The 23,422-nt window shown below is 38.5% G+C and overlaps 1 protein-coding gene across 1 annotated transcript; it reads left to right on the forward strand.

The window, feature by feature from the left end:
* The first annotated feature begins 16,866 nt into the window (after positions 1 to 16,866).
* VAR3 (zinc finger (Ran-binding) family protein) lies at positions 16,867 to 22,033 on the forward strand. The gene is made up of 5 exons (XM_021951337.2): positions 16,867 to 17,418; positions 17,511 to 17,628; positions 19,481 to 19,767; positions 19,959 to 20,057; positions 20,150 to 22,033. Exons 1-5 carry the CDS (start codon positions 16,949 to 16,951, stop codon positions 21,858 to 21,860), a joined length of 2,685 nt encoding a protein of 894 aa, XP_021807029.2. The 5' UTR covers positions 16,867 to 16,948; the 3' UTR covers positions 21,861 to 22,033.
* Positions 22,034 to 23,422: the final 1,389 nt, after the last annotated feature.

Here is a 23,422-nt window from a genome sequence, read left to right on the forward strand (position 1 = left end):
ATTTTTCAGCAAGAAAACCCAAGTGAGTCGGGGGTACAATCATCAATAAATGTGACGAACCAACGAAATCGTTCGAAGTAATGTGAGCCGAACCCAACACATCAGAATGCACTGAATCAAAAGGCTTAGCAGCTTTACTGTCACTCAAAGGAAACATAGTGCGATGGCTTTTGGCCAAAATACATGTCTCACACTTAAAATTGGACTCATCACAAGAGCAAAATAAAGATGGAAACATACGCTTAAGGTAGCCAAATGACGGGTGTCCCAAGCAACGATGCCATAACCAAATTTGATGTTTGTCTTTGACACTGCAACTTTGAACAGTATTAACGACACGATCACAAACTGGTGCAAAAGGCAATGTCAAATAATATAACCCCCCCTATCCATTTACCATGCCCAATCGCCTCATGAGTCTTAAGATCTTGAAAATAGTGTGTAGGATAGAAAGTAGTAGAAGCGTTAAGTGTATCAAGTAATCGACCAATAGATAACAAGTTACAATGGATATTGGGAACTAATAACGCATGAGACAAGGACAGAGTAGGAGTGAGAGAGATTGTACCCTCGCCAGTAATTGGAGAGGGCAAGCCATTAGCACTAGTTAGGTATGGGTCACGAGTGTTACTAGACAACTCATCAAAAAATTTAGCATCATAAGTCATATGATCAAAAGCACCAGTGTCAATTATCCAAGTATTGGAGCCATTACCTGGAATAGAGTCAGAAACACACAAATTTGCAGAAGCAGCAACAACAGCACCAACAATAGAGTTGTTACCCATGATTGTTGCAGAAACTTAACAGATCACGGCAAAGTATACAACGGAACACAGCAAGGGCACAAATAAGGCAGATGCACGAAGATAGGCACGAAGACAGGCATGAACACGACAACACAACACACAAACCCAAGAGGGCACACACGACACAGGTATAATATATATATATATATATATATATAGGGCTAGAACACGAGTGGGCACAAAACACAGGTCACCAGAAAAGTTGGCTCTGATGCCAAGTCAAACAATATGGGTAGAATATTTTCAGGTTGTAATTCATTCTCCGAAAGGAGGTATTTATAATACAAGGTTACAAACCCTAGCTGGGTTATACTAGGAAATAAGATAAAGTCCTAATTACATAAGATCTATACAAAAGGAAAATAAATAGAATCCTAATATACTAGGAAGTAAATCTCCTAATTACACTAGGATCTCGCTAATAGATACTGGTTCGCCAAACCTTCCCCATGATATATGTTCCCTAATAGTTTGAATATGCAGGCTGCATAGACATAAATGAAGCCTCTCCTCAACAAAAGGTTACTTCAAATCATAGTAAGTTAAAAACATAAACAAAACAGTAGATATTGCAATAAAGCCACACAAAGTATAACAACCAACAGAATACCCTTCTGCCCTCAAAATGCTGGAGAGAAATGCAGCGGTTGATCCTTTCCCCTTGGTCCCGCGTCCCCGCAATGTGAACGGCCTATAATTGTTGTCATGCTAGTTAATTTTACTTGTCCTCAATATTAGCAAAATAAAGAGAAGAAAAAGTAACCACATAAAAAAACCAGCATAGAAGTTTATTTAATGAAAGATCATGAACCCAAGTGAACCCAGAGTCAAGCTAAGCACTTTCAACAACTAAAATAAAAAATCCTTCCACTTTCAGTGTTATTTTTCGCAATTTTCTCACTAACCAAACAGAGCACAAGCATTAAAAGAGAGTTACACCAGTGATATTTCGAACCTTGAACTTAGAGTGAGGATTACCCAGTAGCTCCAACAACCGTCGCATCCGACCCAGGTCAAACCTGTTTTCCGAATCTATACCCGCATCTTTGGGAACTCTCATTCGATGTCTTGTAGTTCTTCAGAGAATTCATGTATTCCATCATTCCTGTTCTGGACCCTACATTTCTCATAAGCCCAACACCAATTGAAGAAATTTGGCTTTTCCTATGAGTAAGGATGGGGTGTTGGCTGAGATGTTGAAAAATTTTCATTCTTGGTTTTTGTTTGTTTCTCGGGAAAAAGTCATCGCCTAGCATAGCACCAGAGAAAATTTCCCAAAAGCACGGCGTTTCACTTTTCTATCTTACCAAAACGCACCAGTTCACTGGTTCGACACGTGGTAGCCAGTTGGCACCTCAGCTCACCGCATTACAGTTATATCTCAGTCCCACGACGTTGACGGTGTTGTGCGTTTGTGACACTTCCGCTCTCAAAGACTCTATCTCAGGAGGGTCAGTAAACGATTCTCCGCTCTGATCGCAAGATTTCGACGCTGCGGTTGAAATTTCTGCTGTAAGTAAGTTCCCAAATCAAGCCTGTAATAACAAACGTTAGTATAACTTTTATACAACAAGTACAGATGAAAGTCGTAATTTGTTCTTTTTAAAAATCTAACCAACAGCATGGCATTAGCATACAAACGTACCTCTTAATTAGTGTTATCAATGGCGTACTTCTTAAGTGTTCGGTGAAATACGCCAAAGGCATAAGCTTTTCTCTAGAAGTGTGTACCTCTGTTTGTGCCTGATAAATCACGGCCACGAGTTGGCCGAGGGAGCCCTTTCTTTCGGCCATGGCACTTGTTCGCAGAGGCTGGAACGCAGCGTTTCGCCAGGGCATTTTCGCCTTCCTTAAAGAATAAAAGAAGAAATGCTAAGGCATGATCATCTCGGCCTCAAGCATAGGCCGAGGCCGAGGCCGAACAAAATTGCGGCCAAGACATTAAAGGCAAATCATCACGTGACAGCAGAGACCCAGGCTTCATTTAATGAAGTAGTGCCTGTTTAATGCAACAAAACCCATTGGCCACAAAGTAGCATTTAATGCATGAGGGAAGGTGGGAAGTGACTGAAGTCAGGATTTGGTGATGAAGATCAGAGTGATTAGACGTGGACATTCTCACAAGAATTCTGACAGCTTGAGATGTTGGTTCACCAGCTATCCAGGCAATAAATGCGTCTCCACGGCCAGAGGTTCAGAACCCACGATTAAGCGCGGCGGCTGAGATTCACCAGGATTTCTAGGGTCTCATCACCATACTTCACGATCCCAAATGTCGATTGGACTACCCACTTGCGCTAATCAGACTCCACTATGCGTAATTTCAGCCTCGATTACTCATCCAGGGGCTCTTCCTATAAATACAAGGCTCAAGCTACATTCAAAGGGTTCAAACACCAAAACAAGCCTCCCACGGAGCAACTTATTTTCTTCTGTAATGCACTTTCAATATCTTTACTTGCTTTCCTAGGAGTAGTGTTAGATTGTAAGCAGAATCCATTCATCAATATATCATACGACCCTTGATTTTCAAGGCGCCGGAGCACCATCTCTGTTTGTTCGCTCACTCACCCCATATATCACACGACCGTCGCTCCCTGAGCAGCGCGCCGGAGCACCGCCCAAAATCCACCACCAACACCACCACTCGACGGCCTTGTAGTTCAGGCCGTGAACCTAACAGCCGAGACCAGTTCCTCTCTCGGCTACAATCGTTTGACCAGGAAGACAGATCAAACAGGCGCATCCATTCACCCATCCGACACTCACCTAAACATCAACGCACGGTAAACCGTGCTGGCACGCCCGCGCACAACCGCACCGCACCCAAAAGCAGGAAACCCCGTGTTAACGCACGTCCCCTCGGCCCGGAACTCCAGGCCGTGAGATTTGCGCGGCAGACAACCTCTAGATGTTGAAGCGTGCCTTCTGCATTTGGAGGCAGTTTTGGCATAAACCAGTTATGCAACTCTAAGGTAGTACCTCCATATTAGATAAGAAGTAGCCTCTTCGCACAAGCTTCCGCACATGCGAGAGACTTTTTTAAAAAAGAATTAAATTTATTTTAGAATTAAAAAAGATAATGGGTAGTTGTGTTCCATAAAAATAGGATCCATTATTTGAATTTTTTTTTTAATTTTAATTTTTTAAATATGAAAAAGTATGAATTTACCATATTATCCTCATTTAATTAATAATTTCAATTCTTAATGTTTGCATTAACCAAAGGCATTTTATGGTATTTTGAATGTTTTACCATTCTCTGCCTTTTGCTTTATATATATAGATACATATATAAGTCCGCACGTGCTTCCGCGCCTGCGAGAGGCTTTTTTTAAAAAAATTAAAATTTATTTTAGAAATAAAAAAGATAATGGGTAGTTGTGTTCCATAAAAATATGCCATTATCTTATTTTTCTTTAAATTTTAATTTTTTTAAATATGAAAAAGTGTGAATTTACCATATTATCCTCATTTAATTAATAATTTCAATTCTTAATGTTTGCATTAACCAAGGGCATTTTCTGGTATTTTGAATGTTTCACCATTCTTTTCCTTTTGCTTTATATATATAGATAGATATCTGAAATATCTGAAAGTTCCCATATACTTTGTTTGACATAAACATCGCGCACTATCTTTAATTGTATGTGTGTTGGTAACAGCCCCGTTCACCCAAGGACCTATAAATGAGGACCTCTTTAATAAAAACCCTTGGATTAATCTAACAACACATATAATTAGTAATCTTAACCCTCACTCATGGCTTGTTTTACTCAAACAACCTTTTTAATTTGTTAAAAAAAGAAAAAAGAAAAAGAAAAAGAAAAAAGGAATACACGCAATGGCAGACCCAAGATTTTTAAAGAAGTAGACTAAATAATTTTTTTTTTTAATTTTAAAGGAGATATATTATAAGCTTTCTTTCTCTTGAAACAAAAATGTAAATAAAATTTTATAAATCAAATACATTCACATTACGAGCAAATATAACACAAAGAAGTATAAAATATAAATAAATACCAAATCAAAAACATTGTCCAACTTCAAAAAAATATGTTTGATTGCAAAAAAATTTAACGAGCTTACCTAGTGAAGTGGAACCCTTCTCTCTTTGAGTGTATCAAAATCTTTGATTATTGAATCTGAATCAATATCCACATAAAGCACTTTCTCAATGTAGACTGTAACACGCCCGACCCAATTTAATTGTTTTATTCAATTTATTTTTGTTTGTAAAATTTCAATTTTGCCCCTGAGGGTAGGGTCACTTCAATCACTTTTTAATCTAGACGGATTTTTGGGAATTGAGTGGCACCGTTGCGTAGAGCTCGCTGATACGAGTTCGTAGACAGGCGGCACACTCAATTCCGAATTGTGACGAACCCATAATGGTCAGAAAACCTAAAGGATGTATTGGTAATTTCAAAATTTGTCAAGACCCTAAATACCCGGATCTCTCTCTCTTCCTCGGCGCTCTCTCTGTCTCTGTCTCTCTCTCCCCTCTTCGTAACACCGGCTGTTTCAGAAGGCGATTTTGTCGTCGTCCAGCCACCAAGTCACACGAGACCACTTCCAAAATCTTTCACTCTCTCTCCTCTACCCAGCCCACCTCATTTCCTCGATCGAAAACCCAACAATAGGAGGCGGCGTCGATTGGTTTTTGGGCCAATTTCCAATCACCGTTTCTGGCGATTCCGGAGAAAATTTTCGTCAACCAAGGTACGAATCTTCATTATCTCCTTGTGTTCTAGCTGATGGTATGGTTAGTTATGATCAATTTGGAGTGTTTAGAGTTCGATCTAAAACCTAGGTTTTGAGCCGATTGTTGAGGTGTTTTCCAGCTAACTCTACACACTTTTTGGCCTGGGTCCAAGACAAAAAGTGACTCTCCTAGTTGTGGTGGTTCTGTAGGTATAGGTATTGGCCAGCGATTTGAAGTTTTCCAATCGCCAGAAATTACTCAAGACACCCACGCATTGCCGGCGCATGTGGCGGTGCGTGGGACCCATTGTGGTGGCTCTTAAGGTTCCAAAATAATCCCCATGTCTTCCTAAGCATGACGGTTAGCTTGGATTAGCGATAGGTTATTGTTTGACTATTGAACGGAACTTCAAATATTAGGCAATATTCGAGTTCGATAGGTTCGGACCATCCGATCGGTCCCATTTTCAAATATGCTATTCATCATACTTGTAGGAACATGTAGGAACTTGTGGATTGAGAATCGGAGTCCCGGATACTCCAAATCAATGATTCTTGGGTTAGATGAACCGGTTACCATCTAATCGAGAGCGATCTGACCGCTCAATCGAGACCAAACCTTCAAAACTTGGTTAGTAGAAACGTTCGGATCGGAAATTAGAGGTCGTGGGCCCCGCGGGCCTAATTGACCAATTTCTACAATCTAGGTCAAATCGACCGTCAGATCGTGACGAAACTTCTACTGTGAGTTTAACTTATTGTTATGGACTAATAGGATTTATCAGTTAACAAATTTGAGGTTGTGGGCCCTGTGAGCCCAGTGGACTTAGACAGTGGGTCATTTCAGCTCGGTTGATGCCTTATAGTAAATTGTTTTGGTGAATGGACTTTTGTTCTGAAAATGGCTTTTATGCTTTTGGATTTATTAAATATCTACGGATGATGGTTTTGTCAATTTTTATTTCCAAGCAAGATGTATGTACATACTATATTTCAGTTATGGCTAAGGATGATTTTAAATGTGTATGTATGTTTAAAATTGATGGCTAGTTCGATAAATGTGAATTGTTTCGGGAATTAAAAATGAGGAAGGTTTATTAACAGTTTAGGATGAGGGATTACAGAAATGGGTTATTAAGAAATTGTTCATTTATTATTTTATTCTCTAGTTTGGTGTTTGATTATTTGTTGTATTGTTTTTTATGAAAGTGATGAATTATGTATGTCCGTTTCTTTATACATTGAATTATGAATACCAGATTTCTAAACCATATGCTATGCATATTCAAGTTAATGAGTTTTCATATTGGTTTCGGTTTTTATAGTGTGACATGAGGATTTCAGAGATTATATAGTCAATATTATTGTCGGTATTATTATTATGGGTATTATTACTATTATTGTTATTATCATTATTATGTATAAAGGTTTGCATGTTGAGTAAGAAGTGGGGATGTATATATATAATATTGGGATATGAGTTTGTGAATTGCACCATCATATGTACCTTCCTCGATTCGATATGGATGATAACCACACGTGCGTTGAGGCATTTTCCGACGTGTGAGAAGTTGATTTCGGTACCTTCCTAGCTTCTTCCCACCTTCTTCCCACCTGTCTTGGTCTCTTTTTCACCAACCTCTTTCCTCCTAACCTTGGTTGGTCTGCCTGGTTGTCTATTGTACATAGGAGGTAATATTTCAGGGAAATCTGTTCTTTCCCATAGCCATTCCATTCACAGGTTGTATAATGTTCTCACATGTCTTTAGGAATGTCTCATTCATGTAACACTTGTCTATATAAGTGTCAGGCCCATTCCCTCTCTTATGGTTAATAGCTGACACTGCATGCTTACATGGGACACTAGATGAATCCCAATTCCTGCATGAGCAGGTCTTCTCATCCAAATCAACTATAAACTGTTTGCCAGTTGCAGTATCTACTTGGAACTTGGGTCCTCCAGACATAATAGCAATGCAATCAGCATCCTGTTTTTTTGCTGGTTTCAAGCTTTCCTAAGGGCCTATGACATATTGCACGATCCCATCTCATCATCAAATCTCTTCTAATATGTATCCTTCTCATCAACTTAACCCTAATCTCCTCCATCATTGAAATTATTGGCTTACACCTAGCTGACATTATCCAACCATTAAAAGACTCACATAGATTGTTCAATAGTATTAGACACTTCAAAGTAGTGTTGAAATGTGACCTTGACCAATGTCTTGGTGGTCTCTCTGGAGCTGTTTCACATTAGTAACATTTAGGTTAGTAATCATGAAATGAGTTCAATTAAACAGAAAAATAACTAGTTATTGTTAGACAATGTTCTTAAAACATGCCTGTTAGCCATTTATAAGCTTCCCCATGTAATGTCCTCAACACTTCCATTGCCTTTCTAAACTCTAGAACTGTGGTTGCAAATGCAGCACTCCACATTGCATCCTTCAATATTTTTCCCTTGTATACCAAACTGAAGTTTGTGGATAGGTGCCTTGCCCAAAATCTATTATCACAATTAGGCACGACTTCGTCAAAAGCCTCCACCAAGCCTTGCTACTTATCACTTATGAATGTAAACCCATATTGGTTTGCCAACTCATTAGCAGCTGCAAAAACCATATCAATGAATCCTTGGTTTCCATTTCCACTTGAGCATAAGCAATAACCCATGTCATATTATTGGCATCTAGACTAACAGCTAACAACAATTGGCCTCCATAAGGACTCTTCAAATGGCACTCATTTAGTCCTATTACAGGTCTGCATCCAACCTTGAATCCCTCCTTACAAGCACCCAAGCAAATGTACATTCTTCGGAACACAGGCCTCTGTAACAATGCATTGAAATCACATTTGATTTGCACTTTTGTTCCAGGATTTGTGTTCCTCAATTCTACAGCATAGTCCCACAGTCTAGCATATTGTGCAGTAATGGTACCTTCTGGGTTTTACAAAGCTTTATTCTTTGCCCTCCTAGCCTTGGACAATGATATTCCACAGTTAATATTCCTCTGCATTGTTGCCTTCAAGGACACCACTGGTACAGTGGGGTTTGTCTTCACCTCCTCCACAAATGTTTGAGCCAACCAGGAAGATCTTATCCCTTTGTTTTCCCATACCCTACTACATGTGTGTTTGGAATCTAGTCTCTTCACTTGTAGTGTGTCTTCATGTTGCATCTTGGATACATAAATCTCAAAAGCACAGTTCTGAGCTGCACAAATTGCCCTAATCCTATACTTCTCAGACTTCATCCAACATATTTCCCATCCTTCTTTTATTGAAATGGCCTTCAGAGCATTTCTGAAGCTAGAACTATCTGCAAACTGCATGCCAACTTCAAACTCGACAGTTCCCTTGCCACAAGAAGTATTAAACTCTGGGAATCTATGACCAGTGCTCTCCTCATTTGATTGTGGTGCTTCCCTAAGCTGTTGCTCATCCTCTTCACTAACTGCAAACATGTCTTCATTATCCACAAAGTCTCCCACATTTGAAGGCTTTGGTATTGATTGGTCAGCATTTGCTCCACCCCACTCACCATCTATGTCAACCTCATGTAAGAAGACTTCATCATCATCATCCTCATCAATACCATACTCATTATCCACAAAGTCAGGGTCACTCTCAGGATCATTTTTTGAAGAATCGTCATCAGCTTCTTGTTGAATTGAGGGGTTCCTCTTCCTAACAGATCTTCTTACTACATTGATCTCAGCATCTACAAACCCCTCATCAACTTCTGCCACCTTTTCTTTGCCTTTGGAAGTAGCTTTGGTGGTCTCATGTTGTACACACCCTTCATCAACTTCTGCCACCTTTTCTTTGCCTTTGGCACTAGCTGAATTCATTGATGGAGTTGGTTTCCTTGTCCTGTGTACCTAATTGGAAGTAGCTTTATCTAACCCATCATGTAGTACAATGGCTTTATCAAACTTTGGTAGCTCTTCAAGGATAACACTTGGAGTTCTCACATCATCAGCATAATCATATACTTGTGAAGAATAACGGCAATACACATTAGAATCAGTCTGGATATTTAGAACATCATCGAGGTTGTCCCAATGATCCATGTACATGTTAATCATCCTAACCTTAGGTAGGGGTCATCATTAGGCCCGCGAGCCCATGGGCCAATGGGGGCCCGCCCAGCCCGTTTGACCCCAAGAAAGCCCGGCCTGACCCGCCCATGAAAGCCTGGCCCATGGGCTCACATACATATAAATAAATATATATAAAAAAACCCAAGTTAAATGAAATATGGAGAAAATCATTATCTATTATCATTATAAGAACTAAAACAAATGAAGTATGGGATAAAATATGATTTTATTAATTTGGGGTTGTATAACTACATCTTTATATTTATGGAAAAAATAAAAAAAGAGAACTATGAATTTATGAACAAAGAAAAAAATGGATACGTAAACATATAGACAAATGTAAATAGAGAAATATGAAGAAAAAAAAAAAGAAAAAAGAGGAAACATAGAAACACACCAAAACATAGAAAAATAAATAAAAATTTGATTAAAAAAATACATATTAAAAAAAAGACAAAATAAAGTAGGCCCATTTAGGCCCGACTCGTTGGGCTTAACCCGACCCGGCCCAATGGGCTTTTTCAAGCCCGGCCCATGGGCTAGGCTTGGGCCTTGAATTTTTTTTTAAAACCCAACCCGACCCGTTATTTTCTCTCTCCTCTTTAAAGCCTGGCCCGGCCCAAGCCTATTAAATTTGGATTGGGCTAGCTTGGCCCACCCCATTGACGAGGCCTAACCTCAGGCACATTTTCACACATCTCAATAACTTCTGAGTCAAACTCCACCCTCTTCAAATCACCCTCATCTTCAACCCTATACCAGTAATCAATCCTACCTATGTGGCCCAAATACATAGCCATGTAGTCTATTTCAGTTAAAGACATCTTGTCTTTATCCACATAATTAAAGTAGGTAATAGTTCCATCCAAATAGTACTTGTGTATCAGTCTTCCACCATGGTGCATTCGGATGCTAAATAAGAAATTATTATCTGCATACATAAATTATCCAACATTAGGATACTGTTACACATTGCATGGACTTATAGACATACACAGAAACCACCAACTGAACAATTACCACTAAGAAAAATCCAAGCAAACACTTTTATAATGCAGTTTACTATACCACCAGGTTTTGAATTATTCAATACAGTAAAGTCACTTTCCAGACAAAAATCTAAACATCCAAATGGGTTACAGTAGGACCACAGACCAACTTTACTTACATAAAGGCTACTGACAACAACCAGAAAACCCCAAATATGCGAAACGGGAAACCCTTATCCCCAAAACTTTGAACTCAGAAGCCTAACACACAAAAAAACCCCATATTAAAACCCTGTTCCCCAAATATGTGAATTTTGAAACCATTTTGCCAAATAATCAAACTCAAAATCCTAACCCCCCAAATAAATCAATATTAAAACCCTAATATCCAAATATGTGAACTTCGAAACCTTTATCTAGAAAAAAAAATTCAAATAAAAGCTCAATCCCCACATACCGTAAACTAGGTCGTCCTCTCCAAGTGGTTGTGGATCCCAACTCATCGTAGCCTTCTCTCAATCAACTCTGTGTTGTCATCCTCTCCAGCGAATGAAGGAAACCAAGTGGAAGATTTTGTTGTTTTCTGGTATTTTTGGTTTAGACGTTGGAGGGCGTGAGGGCGGGACGAGAGAGAAAAAAATAAAATTGCAAAAATGCCCTTGGAATGACTTCGAAAATACTGAAAAAGTGGGCGCCATAAGTGCCACATCAGCAACTAACATGACAAAAGACTGAAATTCTAACGGTGGAATCAGATTGTAAAAAATTTACAAGCTCGGGGTATGCGATTGTAAAAATTGAAACGACAAGGACTAACATGCCTTAAGGGTGTAACCACAGGGTACTAAATTGTAATTAACCCTAAAATTTAGACCACATGTTTAATATTTTACAAATCTTCCCCTGGGCTTAGGTTCGTCCTTGAATACACATTCAACGCTTTGTCTTCCTTCCTCCTCAACAATCTTCTCCTCCTCATCCCATTCTCTCTTGCTATTTCTAAAAAAAACAAAACAAAAAACGAAAGGAAAAACAAAAGGTATTTCATTTAGATTTCATGGTTTTCATTTGTCCCTTGATTTCATTATCTCATTTTCAATAATTCGTTTCGATTTTACTTCGCAATTCTTCCCATTTTCATTATAAGCAAAAGATAAAGATTTCCTATTTGTCGTTTCACCTTCAAAGAAAAGAAAACAAGACATTTGTGCTCCTGAACTTGGAACAGTATTCTTTTTGGAGCTGAGCTGCTGGCTGTTAAGCTCATAATTTCATACATATACATGCCCAATTTACTTACTTCTTTTGCTTAGTTCCTATAATTCTAAGTTATTTCCCTCCCTTTGTGTGTTTTGTAGGCCAATAGAGCAAGAGAGCATAATTCATGCAATTCAAGACAAACTCATTTTTCCTACAGCCTCTTGCCAGTCCAGTTTCGTGGGTCATATTGCAAGCTTTGTTTCAGCAACCTACACAGCTCGGATGAGGCAGCTTTCTTCATGAACGTTGTTCCAATGGGTGTGTACTATAACATATCCAAAATTCAGCCCCATTGGATAAATATGGAGTCTGTTACCTAGCAAACACAGAGCCATGCTCAGGATGGATTTTATCAGCGCGCAAAATGAGTTAGCAATTTGTTTTGGCCTTAACTTCCTCCTCCGACCTTGGATTGGCCCAAATGATATATGGCTGGAAAGAAGACATTCTGAACTTCAAGTTTGAGTGCTTAAAGTCTTAATTTGCTTAAGGGAAGCCCAATTCGTAAGCCCTTGAAGTTGCTGGTCATGCTGACCTCAGGATGAGCTATTGTTTCTGGTTGGAAGCTTGGTCATGGTGAGCTAGGCATGAGCTATTGAGCTTGTTGGAAGCTTGGTCATGGTGACATGAAGATGAGCTAGGGCTGCTGGTGGGATTTATTGGTGAAGTGCATCAACCAATTCAGATTTTATAATGCAAGTGTTGTATGCATTAGTGAAGTGCATCAACCAATTTAGATTGTATAATGCAAGTGTTGAATGCATTAGCCATATTGAATTCAGATTTATCACTCCCCTCTCCCTATAAATACCACATCCATTCCACATTCAAGACACAACAAATCTTGGGATTCACAACCCCACAATTCACTCCAACCATCCTCAAACACTCTCACAATCCCAAACACTCCAACAATCACCAAAACAACTCCAGCAAACTTCTCTTCCATTTCCCTACGAATTTCATCTTCCTTAGCCATCACCACTCACTCAAACTCATCCCAAATCACCTCCATATCCTTCATACATCTTTCTAGAAGTGGGGAAGCTCTTGGAGAAGCATTAGAAGTGGAGAAGCACTTGGAGAAGCCTTGGACACCACAAGAACTTCAGAAAAAGGGTTTTTCTACTCTTATTGCATTCATTATGTTTTCTCATTTCTGTTCAAGTCTCTTTTCCATTATGAGTAGCTAAATCCATAACTAGGGCTTCGATGTAACCTAACATGAATATTCTGGGTTTATAAGTTTGGAGTTTCAAGTTTGATTCATGATTCATGTTCTTATTCATTATGCTTATAAGTTAACATGCTTGTTTGAATGATTGATCACCATTAGAACTTGTTTGTTAACTATCTTTGTTTAAATTAAGAGTATACACCATGCTTTAATTCGAATTGAACTATGAATAGGAAGAGTATGTATGGACATTCGACAACAGGGATTAGATACATACTTGGTTGTTTAAAATGTTCTTCTATGCTTAATGGGTTCCTAATGCTTAATTTTAGGTTAGACAACAAATGATCAAATTAGGGAATTAGGAACACAAGGTTAGGACCAAACACCATGGCCTAATCATACTTTAGCTAGAATCAATCTTTGAATCTGAATTAGACTTGTTACTTGAATCTTTATAACCCAGAATTGAATTGTTATGGTGATTCGAATGCCCTAGTCTCAAAATCTGTTTTCCAACTCTTAAAACCACTCTTTGTTACATTTGTTTACTTGTTTTTGTTTGCAATTTCATTTTGCTTCTTTTGTTCAACAATCACAACCACTCTTGTTCTAAATTCTGTTTTAGACATAACCTCCTACTTTCTTGAATTTGGTAATCTAAGTACATAACTAGTTTTAACTTCTCAGTCTTCGTGGGTACGACCTCGTACTTATCTTGCTATACTACTAATTGCCCCGTACAATTGCGAGTTAACATAATATTAACAACACTGGCAAAGGGAATGACCCGGAGGGTTTGAAAGGGTGATTTGGCCAAATTTTGGACAGATAAATGGCTATTTGATACACCTCTAATGCAACATAATGGGGTGTTGAATATCCAAGATTTGAATTGCAACATTGACAGCTTTTTTAGGAATGGTTGGTGGAATGTGGACCAACTGAGGAATGCTCTTACTGAAGATTTGGTTCAAAAGATCACTGCTGTCCCTGTTGGGTTTGGGAACTCTGTACATGATGCTCAAATCTGGGGTATGTCTTTAAATGGCTTATTCTCTGTTAAATCTGCATACTCCATTTTTTTTAGAGAATTGGGAGATGTTGATCCCTTTTGGAATGACTTATGGAGAATGAAAATCCCTCCCAAAATTCATATATTCATTTGGTTGGCTTACCAAGGTAAAATCCTGTCCAATGAGCAAAGAACCAAGAGGAATCTAACTTCTGATCCTTCTTGTCTTCTGTGTGGTTGGCAAACTGAATCCGTTATTCATATTCTTAGGGACTGTCCCAGGGCTAGGATGGTATGGAAGTCTGTTGTAAATTTACATTCCTCTCCTCACTTCTTCCTATCTGAGCTAAAACCTTGGTTCCTAGGCAACTTGCTCTCTAAGGTTAAAGGACCTGATGGTATTGGTTGGAATCTTATTTTTGCCATTACTTGTTGGTATATCTGGAATTGGTGTAACAAGCAGATTTTTAACATTGAAATGGATTTGCCTTTTAATCCTAGGAAAACCATCTTTACTGCGGTTGTTGAGTGGGTTAAAGCCGCTATTGGCTTTGGCAAGAAACCTGATAGAGTACTTGTCTTTTTGTCTTGGGAACCTCCTACAATTGGTCAACTTAAGCTGAATGTGGATGGTTCTAGAAGGGTTGCCACTAATATAATTGGAGCATGAGGTGTTATCCGTGACTCCTCAGGTGATTGGATTGCCAGGTTTGCTATGAATTTGGGCCAAGGTCATATCCTGGAGGCTAAGGTTTGGGGCCTATATTTTAGTCTAAAGCTTGCTGTTGAGAAAGGTGTCACTAACCTTGTTATTGAAATGGATGTTGCTGTTGTTGTCGCACTTGTTCAACAAATCAATTCATTGCAATGCCATCCTCTTGCTGCTTTGGTGCATAGTTGTTGTGATTTCATGAGACAAATTGGAAATTGTCACCTGGTCCACATTTACAGGGAAAAGAATTGTGTTGCGGATTGTTTGGCAAACTGGAGTTATAATCTGGACTTGGGAATTTGCTTATTTGATGAGGCTCCTATTTGGGTTAGCTATCTGTTGATGGATGACTTACTTGGTCTTGCTAGGCCTCGACTCATGTGCAGGGCTTAGTTGTTTTTTGGGGGTTCCCTTATTTCACCAAAAAAAAACAAAAAAAAAACAAAAAGTACTACATATTCCCAGTTTAGCTTTGCCTTGTTTACCAGACCGATTGGGCTCCCTTGTTCTGTAAGTAAAGGAATTTGAAGAGGTGCATCTTTTGATTTCCTCTGCTCTTTTTTTCCATTATGGGTGGCTTTATATGAACAAAACCATTTTCATTAGTAAACCAACCAATTTTTTTTGGATGAGTACATTTTTCTCTTCAATTAAAGAACATGAAAAACAAAATAGGGCTTTGAAGAAACAAAACTTTTCTGAAATCAAGTTAATCAACAGATCTAGGAAGATGCCACCTTGAAAAACTTAGTTATGCCTACCTCTAGTCAACGGGATTGAGAAAGAGTGAGAGAGGGGGATGAGGAGGAGAAGATTATTGGGAAGCATGAGTGAGGAAGGAAGACAACGTTGAACGTATATTCCTTTTTTCCTTTTTATTTTTTTTTATTTTTTTATTACAAATTAAAAGGGTTGTTTGAGTAAAACAAGGAGTATGAGTGAGGATTGGTGTGCTTTTTTGATGAGTCTCGTTTTGCTTTAGTGTATTTCTTTATGTTTTGTTTATGTGGTTTGTTCATTTTTATGTTACATTATTTTCTACCCATTGCATGCAGAACAAATTTCGTGTTGTAAAAAGGACTATGTTTACATAGGAGGTCTTCTTTGACAGAACCTGAAAGGCATTAGTGTGCACCTTAGTTGGGTTTCATTTTGCTTCAGTTTGTTTCTTTGTGTTCTGTTCCTGTGGTTTGTTCGTCTCGGTGTTCCCTTGGTTATTCCCATTGCATGTTGAACAAGTCTCACTTTGTAAAAAGGACTATGTTTCATAGGAGGCCTTCTTTGACAGAACTTAAGAGGCGTCGGTGTGCTCTTTCGATGAGTTTTCTTAGTTTTTGTTTTGTTGGTGGGGTAGATTTGTTTTAGAGGTGTTTGTTATGTGATTCTGGTTTTGTATAGACTCTTTTGTTAGTCTATTGCATGTGTGATACTTTTTCCTCGCTCAGGGTTTCCTGAGAAGGTTTTAATGAGGCCACAGTTACCATGCATGTGTCTTTTGTAATGTTCTTTGCATATTAATGGAATTGATCTTCTTCTAAGAAAAAAAGAGTATGAGTGAGGATTAAGATAACTAATTATATGTGCCGTTAGATTAATTCAATGATCTTTATTAAAGAGGTCCTCACATAATCTCATTTGTAAATTCTTAAGTGAACAGAACTAATTGTCGTAATACTTGTAAAGGAAATTAAGTCATATCCTATGCAATCTTTCAATAAAGTACATGTATACCCTTTTTATAATTTACTTTGCATTTGTTAAAGATTGTTTAGAGAAGTTTGCATCACATAGAAGTTCCACTTTTAATGTTTAAGGGAAAAAAACCAACCTTGATAATATGTCAATAAAATGCCAAGGTGCATCATAGGCATCTAACAACCACAACTAGTTACATATCCAGAGGAGAGAGGACCAAGCTAGTTCCAGCATCTTCAGCTCATTACATATGGCCTTTCACTATCTCAACATAGCAGACATTGGACAAACTAGACAAAATAAAATTATAAATAAGATTTAAATTTACCCATAAAATTCGGGTAGTTAATAATCCTAAATAATTTATTTATTTTTAAAAAGTAGAAATTCCTGCAACCACATTTCCATCCCCAAACTCTTTTAAATAGGGTTTATCAACTCCGCTCAACTGCCAAGTCCCATGCTCTTCCACTTCTAAATGGGTGGCGCCAGCAACAGGTTCTTCACCCTCCTCTCCACCACCACCTCCACCACTTACCCTTTCCCCCTCCACCGCTTCCCATCTCTCCTCCTCCGCCTCTCTCGCCGCTCCAAACCCCCAATCTTCCCTTCTTCCTCCCTCTCTTTCCTTTCTCACTCTCATTTCCTCTCTTCTCACTCCTCCTCTTCCTCTTTCCATCTCCCTCTCAATTCCTCTCGCCATTTCTATTCCCACTCCCACTCCTCCGTTTCCGCTGCCTACCCTTCTTCTGCCGAGTCCTCCCCTTTCCCGGCCCTCCACCCCTGGCCCGAGTGGTCCCACCTCTTCAACTCAGTCTCTGCCTCCGGTTATGATGGAACCAACGGCCAGGATGAGTTCACCGAGGCGGCCCGGGATTTTCCCGAGGACTTTATGCGGGCTGCGACTGTTTTCTTGGCGTTTGCGAGGGCACGAGCTGGCCTTTTGAGGTATGATTTGTGTGTTATGTTTCCTTTCTCATTGAGCGATATTTGGGATTTCTACTGATGGGCTCTTATGGTTTTTTTTTTCTTTGCTGCAGGTTGCTTTCGAGGCGAGATTTGGAGGTGGTTGTGGAGAATGGGATTCCGTTTCTGTTCCGGAATGGCGATGATTCTGCAAGAAGAATGAGATTGTTTCTCAGCCAAGGCGATACCCATGTGAGTTTCTAGTGTTTTTGTGATTTGTACCGTTAGGTGAAACCAAGTGCTTTTACTTGGAAATGCTCCTGACGTTTAAGTTCTGATATAATGCAATGGTTTGTTAAGATACTGATTTAATCAGATAGAGCAAACTCAGAGCGAAGGAACTTCAGTAGACTTACATAGTTAAACACTACGGAAATCAAAATTAAATTACAGTTTTTGATGATTTTTGACGTTAGCAAAAATCCAGTACTGTGTGAATTGGATTCCTCAGCATATAATTTTCACTGAGTTGGACAGTATGCAAAACTACCAGAGGTAGCTAATGTTCTCTGGATAGGTTTATCTTTGTGTTTTGTTTGTTTGATGAGTATCTGTGCTAGGTATAATGTAGAGAGGAGAATTTAGAAAACAAAACAAAAGTGTCAAGGTGGTATACGAAATATTTCTTGGACTCCTGCTGAATTTGGCATTTTTAAAGTTCTCTTCTATTACATTTTGGTTGTCTCTGACCAGTGTAGTTTTGTATTGTCTACCTCTTGTGTATCTTGGCTGGGATGCCTTAGAATTTTTCCGTTCAACTTTACTTTTCAATAAATTTAGGATTGTTTTTAGGAACAAAGTCAGTATTGGTAGATCTCTTTGATTTGTAGAGCAATGCCAATGGAGCTTTTACATTTTATGATTTTTTTTACTATTACTAATCTGGCCAAATGAATCTTGTCACAATCTTTCATCAAGAGAATCTCGATTAGGGACAGTCAATATTGGGAATGTAAATTTGGAGATTTCCTGTACAAAGAGTCAATACGTGGGGAGTAGAATTTAAAATGAGTGATTCTCCTTGATCAGATGGCAACCTCATGGTCACTCCTGCCCTGGCTGGATTTGAGGATGTAGACAAAGCTATTTGTATATTGGTCTGCCAGTATAATCCATTGGTCTGAGAACTATGAAGAGAATATAGTTTGACCTTTTGTTCTTTTTGTATTAACCACGAAATAAGACTATCAATGGTGGCATATTGGAGATGAATAACTTATCCAAGCTAGAACAGCCGTTTGAGAGCCCCAAATTATTTTTCTTAGTACTCATGGACTGCAACCACAAGCCAGCTCCAGCAAATGTACATAATGCAGTTGGATTTGGAAACTTCAGAAGAAACGTTGAACCCATATCACTTGCTTACTAGCACCAACAAAAATAAAGGACTTTTCATTAAAAAAAACAAGAATAAAGGACTTACAATAATCCACAAAAGTTGCAATCAAACCTGAATTTGAAATAAAACCATAAAGATATGATTAATTCGTCCTTAATTTTGCTTTTCCTTGAGCATCTCATTTATGTTTGTTTTAGCATGTGATATGTGTCAGTGTTTAATGTTTCAACTTGGACTGCACTTAAAATTTTAAAACTCATTGGACCTTATCTAAAATCTCTATTTCTTATCTATGAATAAGTTAAACCTAAAATCCATGCTTTTGGGAGGTTGCTTTTCCGAAGGGTTGACTAATGTAAGTGGAGTAAAGGAAGCTTAATGTTTCTGGAAATTATGATCAGTTTCCAAAAATTCAGCTGAAAATTATTGTGGACTTTTAAAAAAAAAACAAACGGTATCTTGTCCCTCTTGCACTTTTCCCATTAAATCCCAAAATCAATTTAAATTTTATTTTTTATTTGCTATAAATATACTAAGAATTCTGTGGCCTGTGGTTTATCTCAATTTTTATCAATACGATGTTCTGCATGATTTAGGTATTTCTAATTCCTGGGTTTTATATTAAATATACATTCATAAGTACATTTGAGTTACATGTTACTAACCCAGTCTATTTTCGTGCTCTAATTGCCTTCCGAATTATAGGCCTTGGACATTGATAAAGCACAAACGGTTGATTTGATGAGATTTCTATTGAGTTATGCTAGCAATCCCCTTTTTTCTTCAGAGAAAAACAATATCTACAATAGCGAAATTTTGGAATCATCCGTCCGTACTCTGCTGGGTGAAATGTCCAAGCTCTGTTATAGTAGTGCCCCAGAGTCGAACTCTATTGGGCCAGTGCAGGGTCATTCCCTTGATAACTATGGAGAACCTCTTAGGCCTTCTGGAAAGACTATTGAAATGAAACGGGGTGACTGGATTTGCCAGAGGTAGAGCCCGTCTTTTGGATATCATCAATTATTATGTTGGATTATTTTCTATCTAAAATTTCATTGTATTTTTGTATGAAATGTTTAGGGCTTTGTTATTGTATATTCGACGTTGTTCTTTTTTTTTCTTCTCTTTTTTACTGTAATGTGTATTAGGCATTCTTTTGATGGACTAAGTCTATAATGAGCAGGTGTAATTTCATGAACTTTGCAAGGAACATGAAATGCCTTGAGTGCGAGGAAGCACGGCCAAAGAGACAGCTGACTGGCGGCGAGTGGGAGTGTCCTCAGTGAGCATTGCTTGTTTATTACATTTCTCCTCTGGTGTTTGGATAATTTTATTTTCCTGATTAATTGATGATAAAAATAACTTCTTTCCCAGATGTGATTTTTTTAATTATGGGAGAAACACAGTATGTTTGAGGTGTGATTGCAAGCGCCCTGGAGAGGTCTCCCTTCGTTCCAGCAAAACTAGTTTAAGTATAGGATATGACAATGTGGGTGATAAAAATAAAGCTGATATCGATAGCAGGCTGGCTGCCAATGAAGAGAAGGCACAGCGGTGGTTTAGTAAGATTTCTCAGCTAGACAGTAGTTCAGACATGAACAGTGTTGTATCTGATGAAGATTTTCCTGAAATAATGCCATTGAGAAAAGGTGTAAATAGATTTGTTGTGAGCACCAGGAAGACACCATTAGAGAGGAGGCTGGCCAATGCTCAATACCCAAAAAACTTGGATAATGATAGTAATCATGAAGGCAAGGATCTCCAAACTGGGAGTGGAAATAAGTCACTTGGTACTACAGCCAACCTGACTTTAAATGAAATTCTTGGTCGTGCATCTATTTCTGAATCAAATAGTACAAGTACCAATCCTGGACAAAAAGTTGGAACTGATTCTCCCTCTTCTATCTCAAGCTCAGTTGGCTCAGAGTATGGACACCCTAGAGGGGGCGATTCCAGTTATGCCCAATTTGTGCCATTACCTGCAGATACATTTTCTAAGCCTGAGAACTTGAGTATGGAGGAGAGCGGGAATTTCCTGAGAAACAAAAATGAATCTGGTAAATCAGACAGTATGCAGAGGTCTGAAAAGCCTCCGAAACAGGCTGGCAGTAGGGATGAAGAAAGTGACCAAGCTGATAAATCTGAGAGATGGTTTAAGCGGGTTGCAGAGTTGCATGATGTTACTGATCTGGCAAGTGCAATATCAGATGAGGACTTTCCTGAAATTATGCCGATGCGTAAAGGAGAGAATCGATTTGTTGTGAGTAAGAAGAAAGATCGTTCTTTAACTTCTCCAGCATACAAGAGGCGTACATCTACTGAACAAGCTAGCAATGCCAATTACGTTCCCTTCGTCCCTTTCCCACCTGACTACTTTGCGAAAAACAACACCACGCAGACAGATGGGACAGATTTGACTAACAAGACTGTTCATGAAACAACTCCAACTATGATCCAAGATAACCCCCCAGACAATTTGCTTGATCCTAGACCTGGGAAGCTGAATTCTGGTCATGTTCAGCAGATGGAAAATGAGAAGAGCAGCATGGCAAGCTGGAATCCAGGATCTTCAGGAGAAAATCTCGTAGACGATAAGACTGGTTTAATGACTGATTCTGTTTATGGGCCCCCAACAGGTGGAAATTCTGCCCTGCATTTTGCTAGTTCTAGCACTGACAACATGGACAGATTGAACAGTGGCTCTTCTGGGAAAGCGAATTCTAACCAGACAGCAAGTTTGACAGGGAATTCACCCCAAGAGTCCAATAAACAGAACATTGGACAGAGCTGGACTGGGAAAAGCTTGGAGGGATCAGCAGTGAAGGAACCAGATCCTTTAGATATGTCAGAGGAGGCAAAAGCGGAGAGATGGTTCAAGCGTGTTGCCCAGATTAAAGACATCTCAGAGCTGAGTCAGATTCCTGATGAAGATTTCCCGTCAATAATGCCAATGCGTAAAGGGGTGAATAGGTTTGTTGTTAGCAAGAGGAAAACGCCTTTAGAGAGGAGGCTGACATCTCCACAGGACAGAAAAAATCTTCCAATTGTGAGCTCTGATCCAACGAAGAAAAATGATAGTAACTGAGGAATCTCAAGAAATTTTCGACTTTGTTGTTTTGGAAGATGAGATAATTAATTTTCTTTTTTCATGATAAGATGTTATTTTTCCCTCATTGTATTCATCATAACTTGCTCTTCAGAAACATTGGCTGCATTCCCAATAGTGTACAGGAGATATACGTTTCAGTTTTTGGCAAATACTTCATGTTGTTACTAACCCATGGGACCAACAGTGTTTACCAAAAACCCAATAGACCGCATTGTAGACTTATTTCTATCTCTCCAGAATGCAAAGATCATATATATATATGGAAAAAGTTACTTTTGATCCATGTGGTTTTAATTGGGTTACTTTTGCCCTTATGGTTTTCAATTTGAAGCAATTCGAGGACAATCCCAATTTTCTAACAAATAGGGTTGTTCTTCGGTAGAAATGCATTGGGAAATGGGTAACGGCTTAATCTCCTTGCAACCATCCTTGTTATCCGATTTCAATTTTCCCAAGCTCTCATAAATTTGACTCACCTTTATATTATTGGTTATTTACTCAAATGGTCTTCAAACTTATACCCGAGTTGCATTTTGGTTCCTCAATTAAATTATTTGCTCAAACGGTCCATCAACTCTCTATTATTCGGCAAACTAGTCCACCATTACATTATGTTAAAATTATGGGTTAATCATTTTATTGGTCCCTGAACTTAGACCTGATTTGCATTTGAGTCCCTCAATTTCCAAAATCGTTCCCGTGATCCTTTAACTTCACTTTTGTTAGGATAAATGGTCCTGCCGTCAATTTTGTTAACTTTTTCTGTTAAATGCAGGGGCAAAATGGTATTTTTATATTAAAACCAAAAAAATGAATAAAAAATCATATCTTTAAAATAACAATAGAAAAAATCAAATAAAAAACTAACCCAAAAAATAATAATAATAAAGTTTTGCGGGGAGTAGAAATCGAGATATAGGGGAAGAGAGAGAGTTTAATTTTAATTTTTTAATTTTTAATTTTTCATTCATATTTTAATCAATTTTGATACAAAAATACCATTTTGCCCCTACATTTAACAGAAAAGTTAACAAAATTGATGGTAGGACCATTTGTCCTAACGAAACTAAAGTTGAAGGACCACGGGAATGATTTTGGAAATTGAGGGACTCAAATGCAAATCGGGTCTAAGTTCAGGGACTAATAAAACGATTAACCCTAAAATTATCATTAAATATGAGTGCAAATTGGTCATTTCGTACTCTCTCTCTCTCTCTCTCATTGAGGCAAAGTTGAATGAATATTTAGGCCCAGTCATATTTCTTTCACCAAAAGCATAGGTCGTTGAAGTTAGGAGGGCCAAAGGTCTTTGGGTCTACTGACATCCCTTCTCCCAAAAGCATAGGTTGGGGTGAGATCTTGCTTGGGTGTTTGCGTAGCTTAGGAACAAGGAAAAGAAAATACATAGGGTAAATTACTCAAATGGTCCTCAAATTTGTACTCGATTTACATTTTGGTCCCTTAACTAAATTATTTGTTCAAATGGTCCACCAACTCTTTATTAATTGGCGTTTTGGTCATAATGTTACATTTTCTGT

The sequence above is a fragment of the Prunus avium genome, chromosome 7 (assembly GCF_965620075.1).
Source record: "Prunus avium chromosome 7, drPruAviu1.hap1.1, whole genome shotgun sequence".
NCBI lineage: Eukaryota > Viridiplantae > Streptophyta > Magnoliopsida > Rosales > Rosaceae > Prunus > Prunus avium.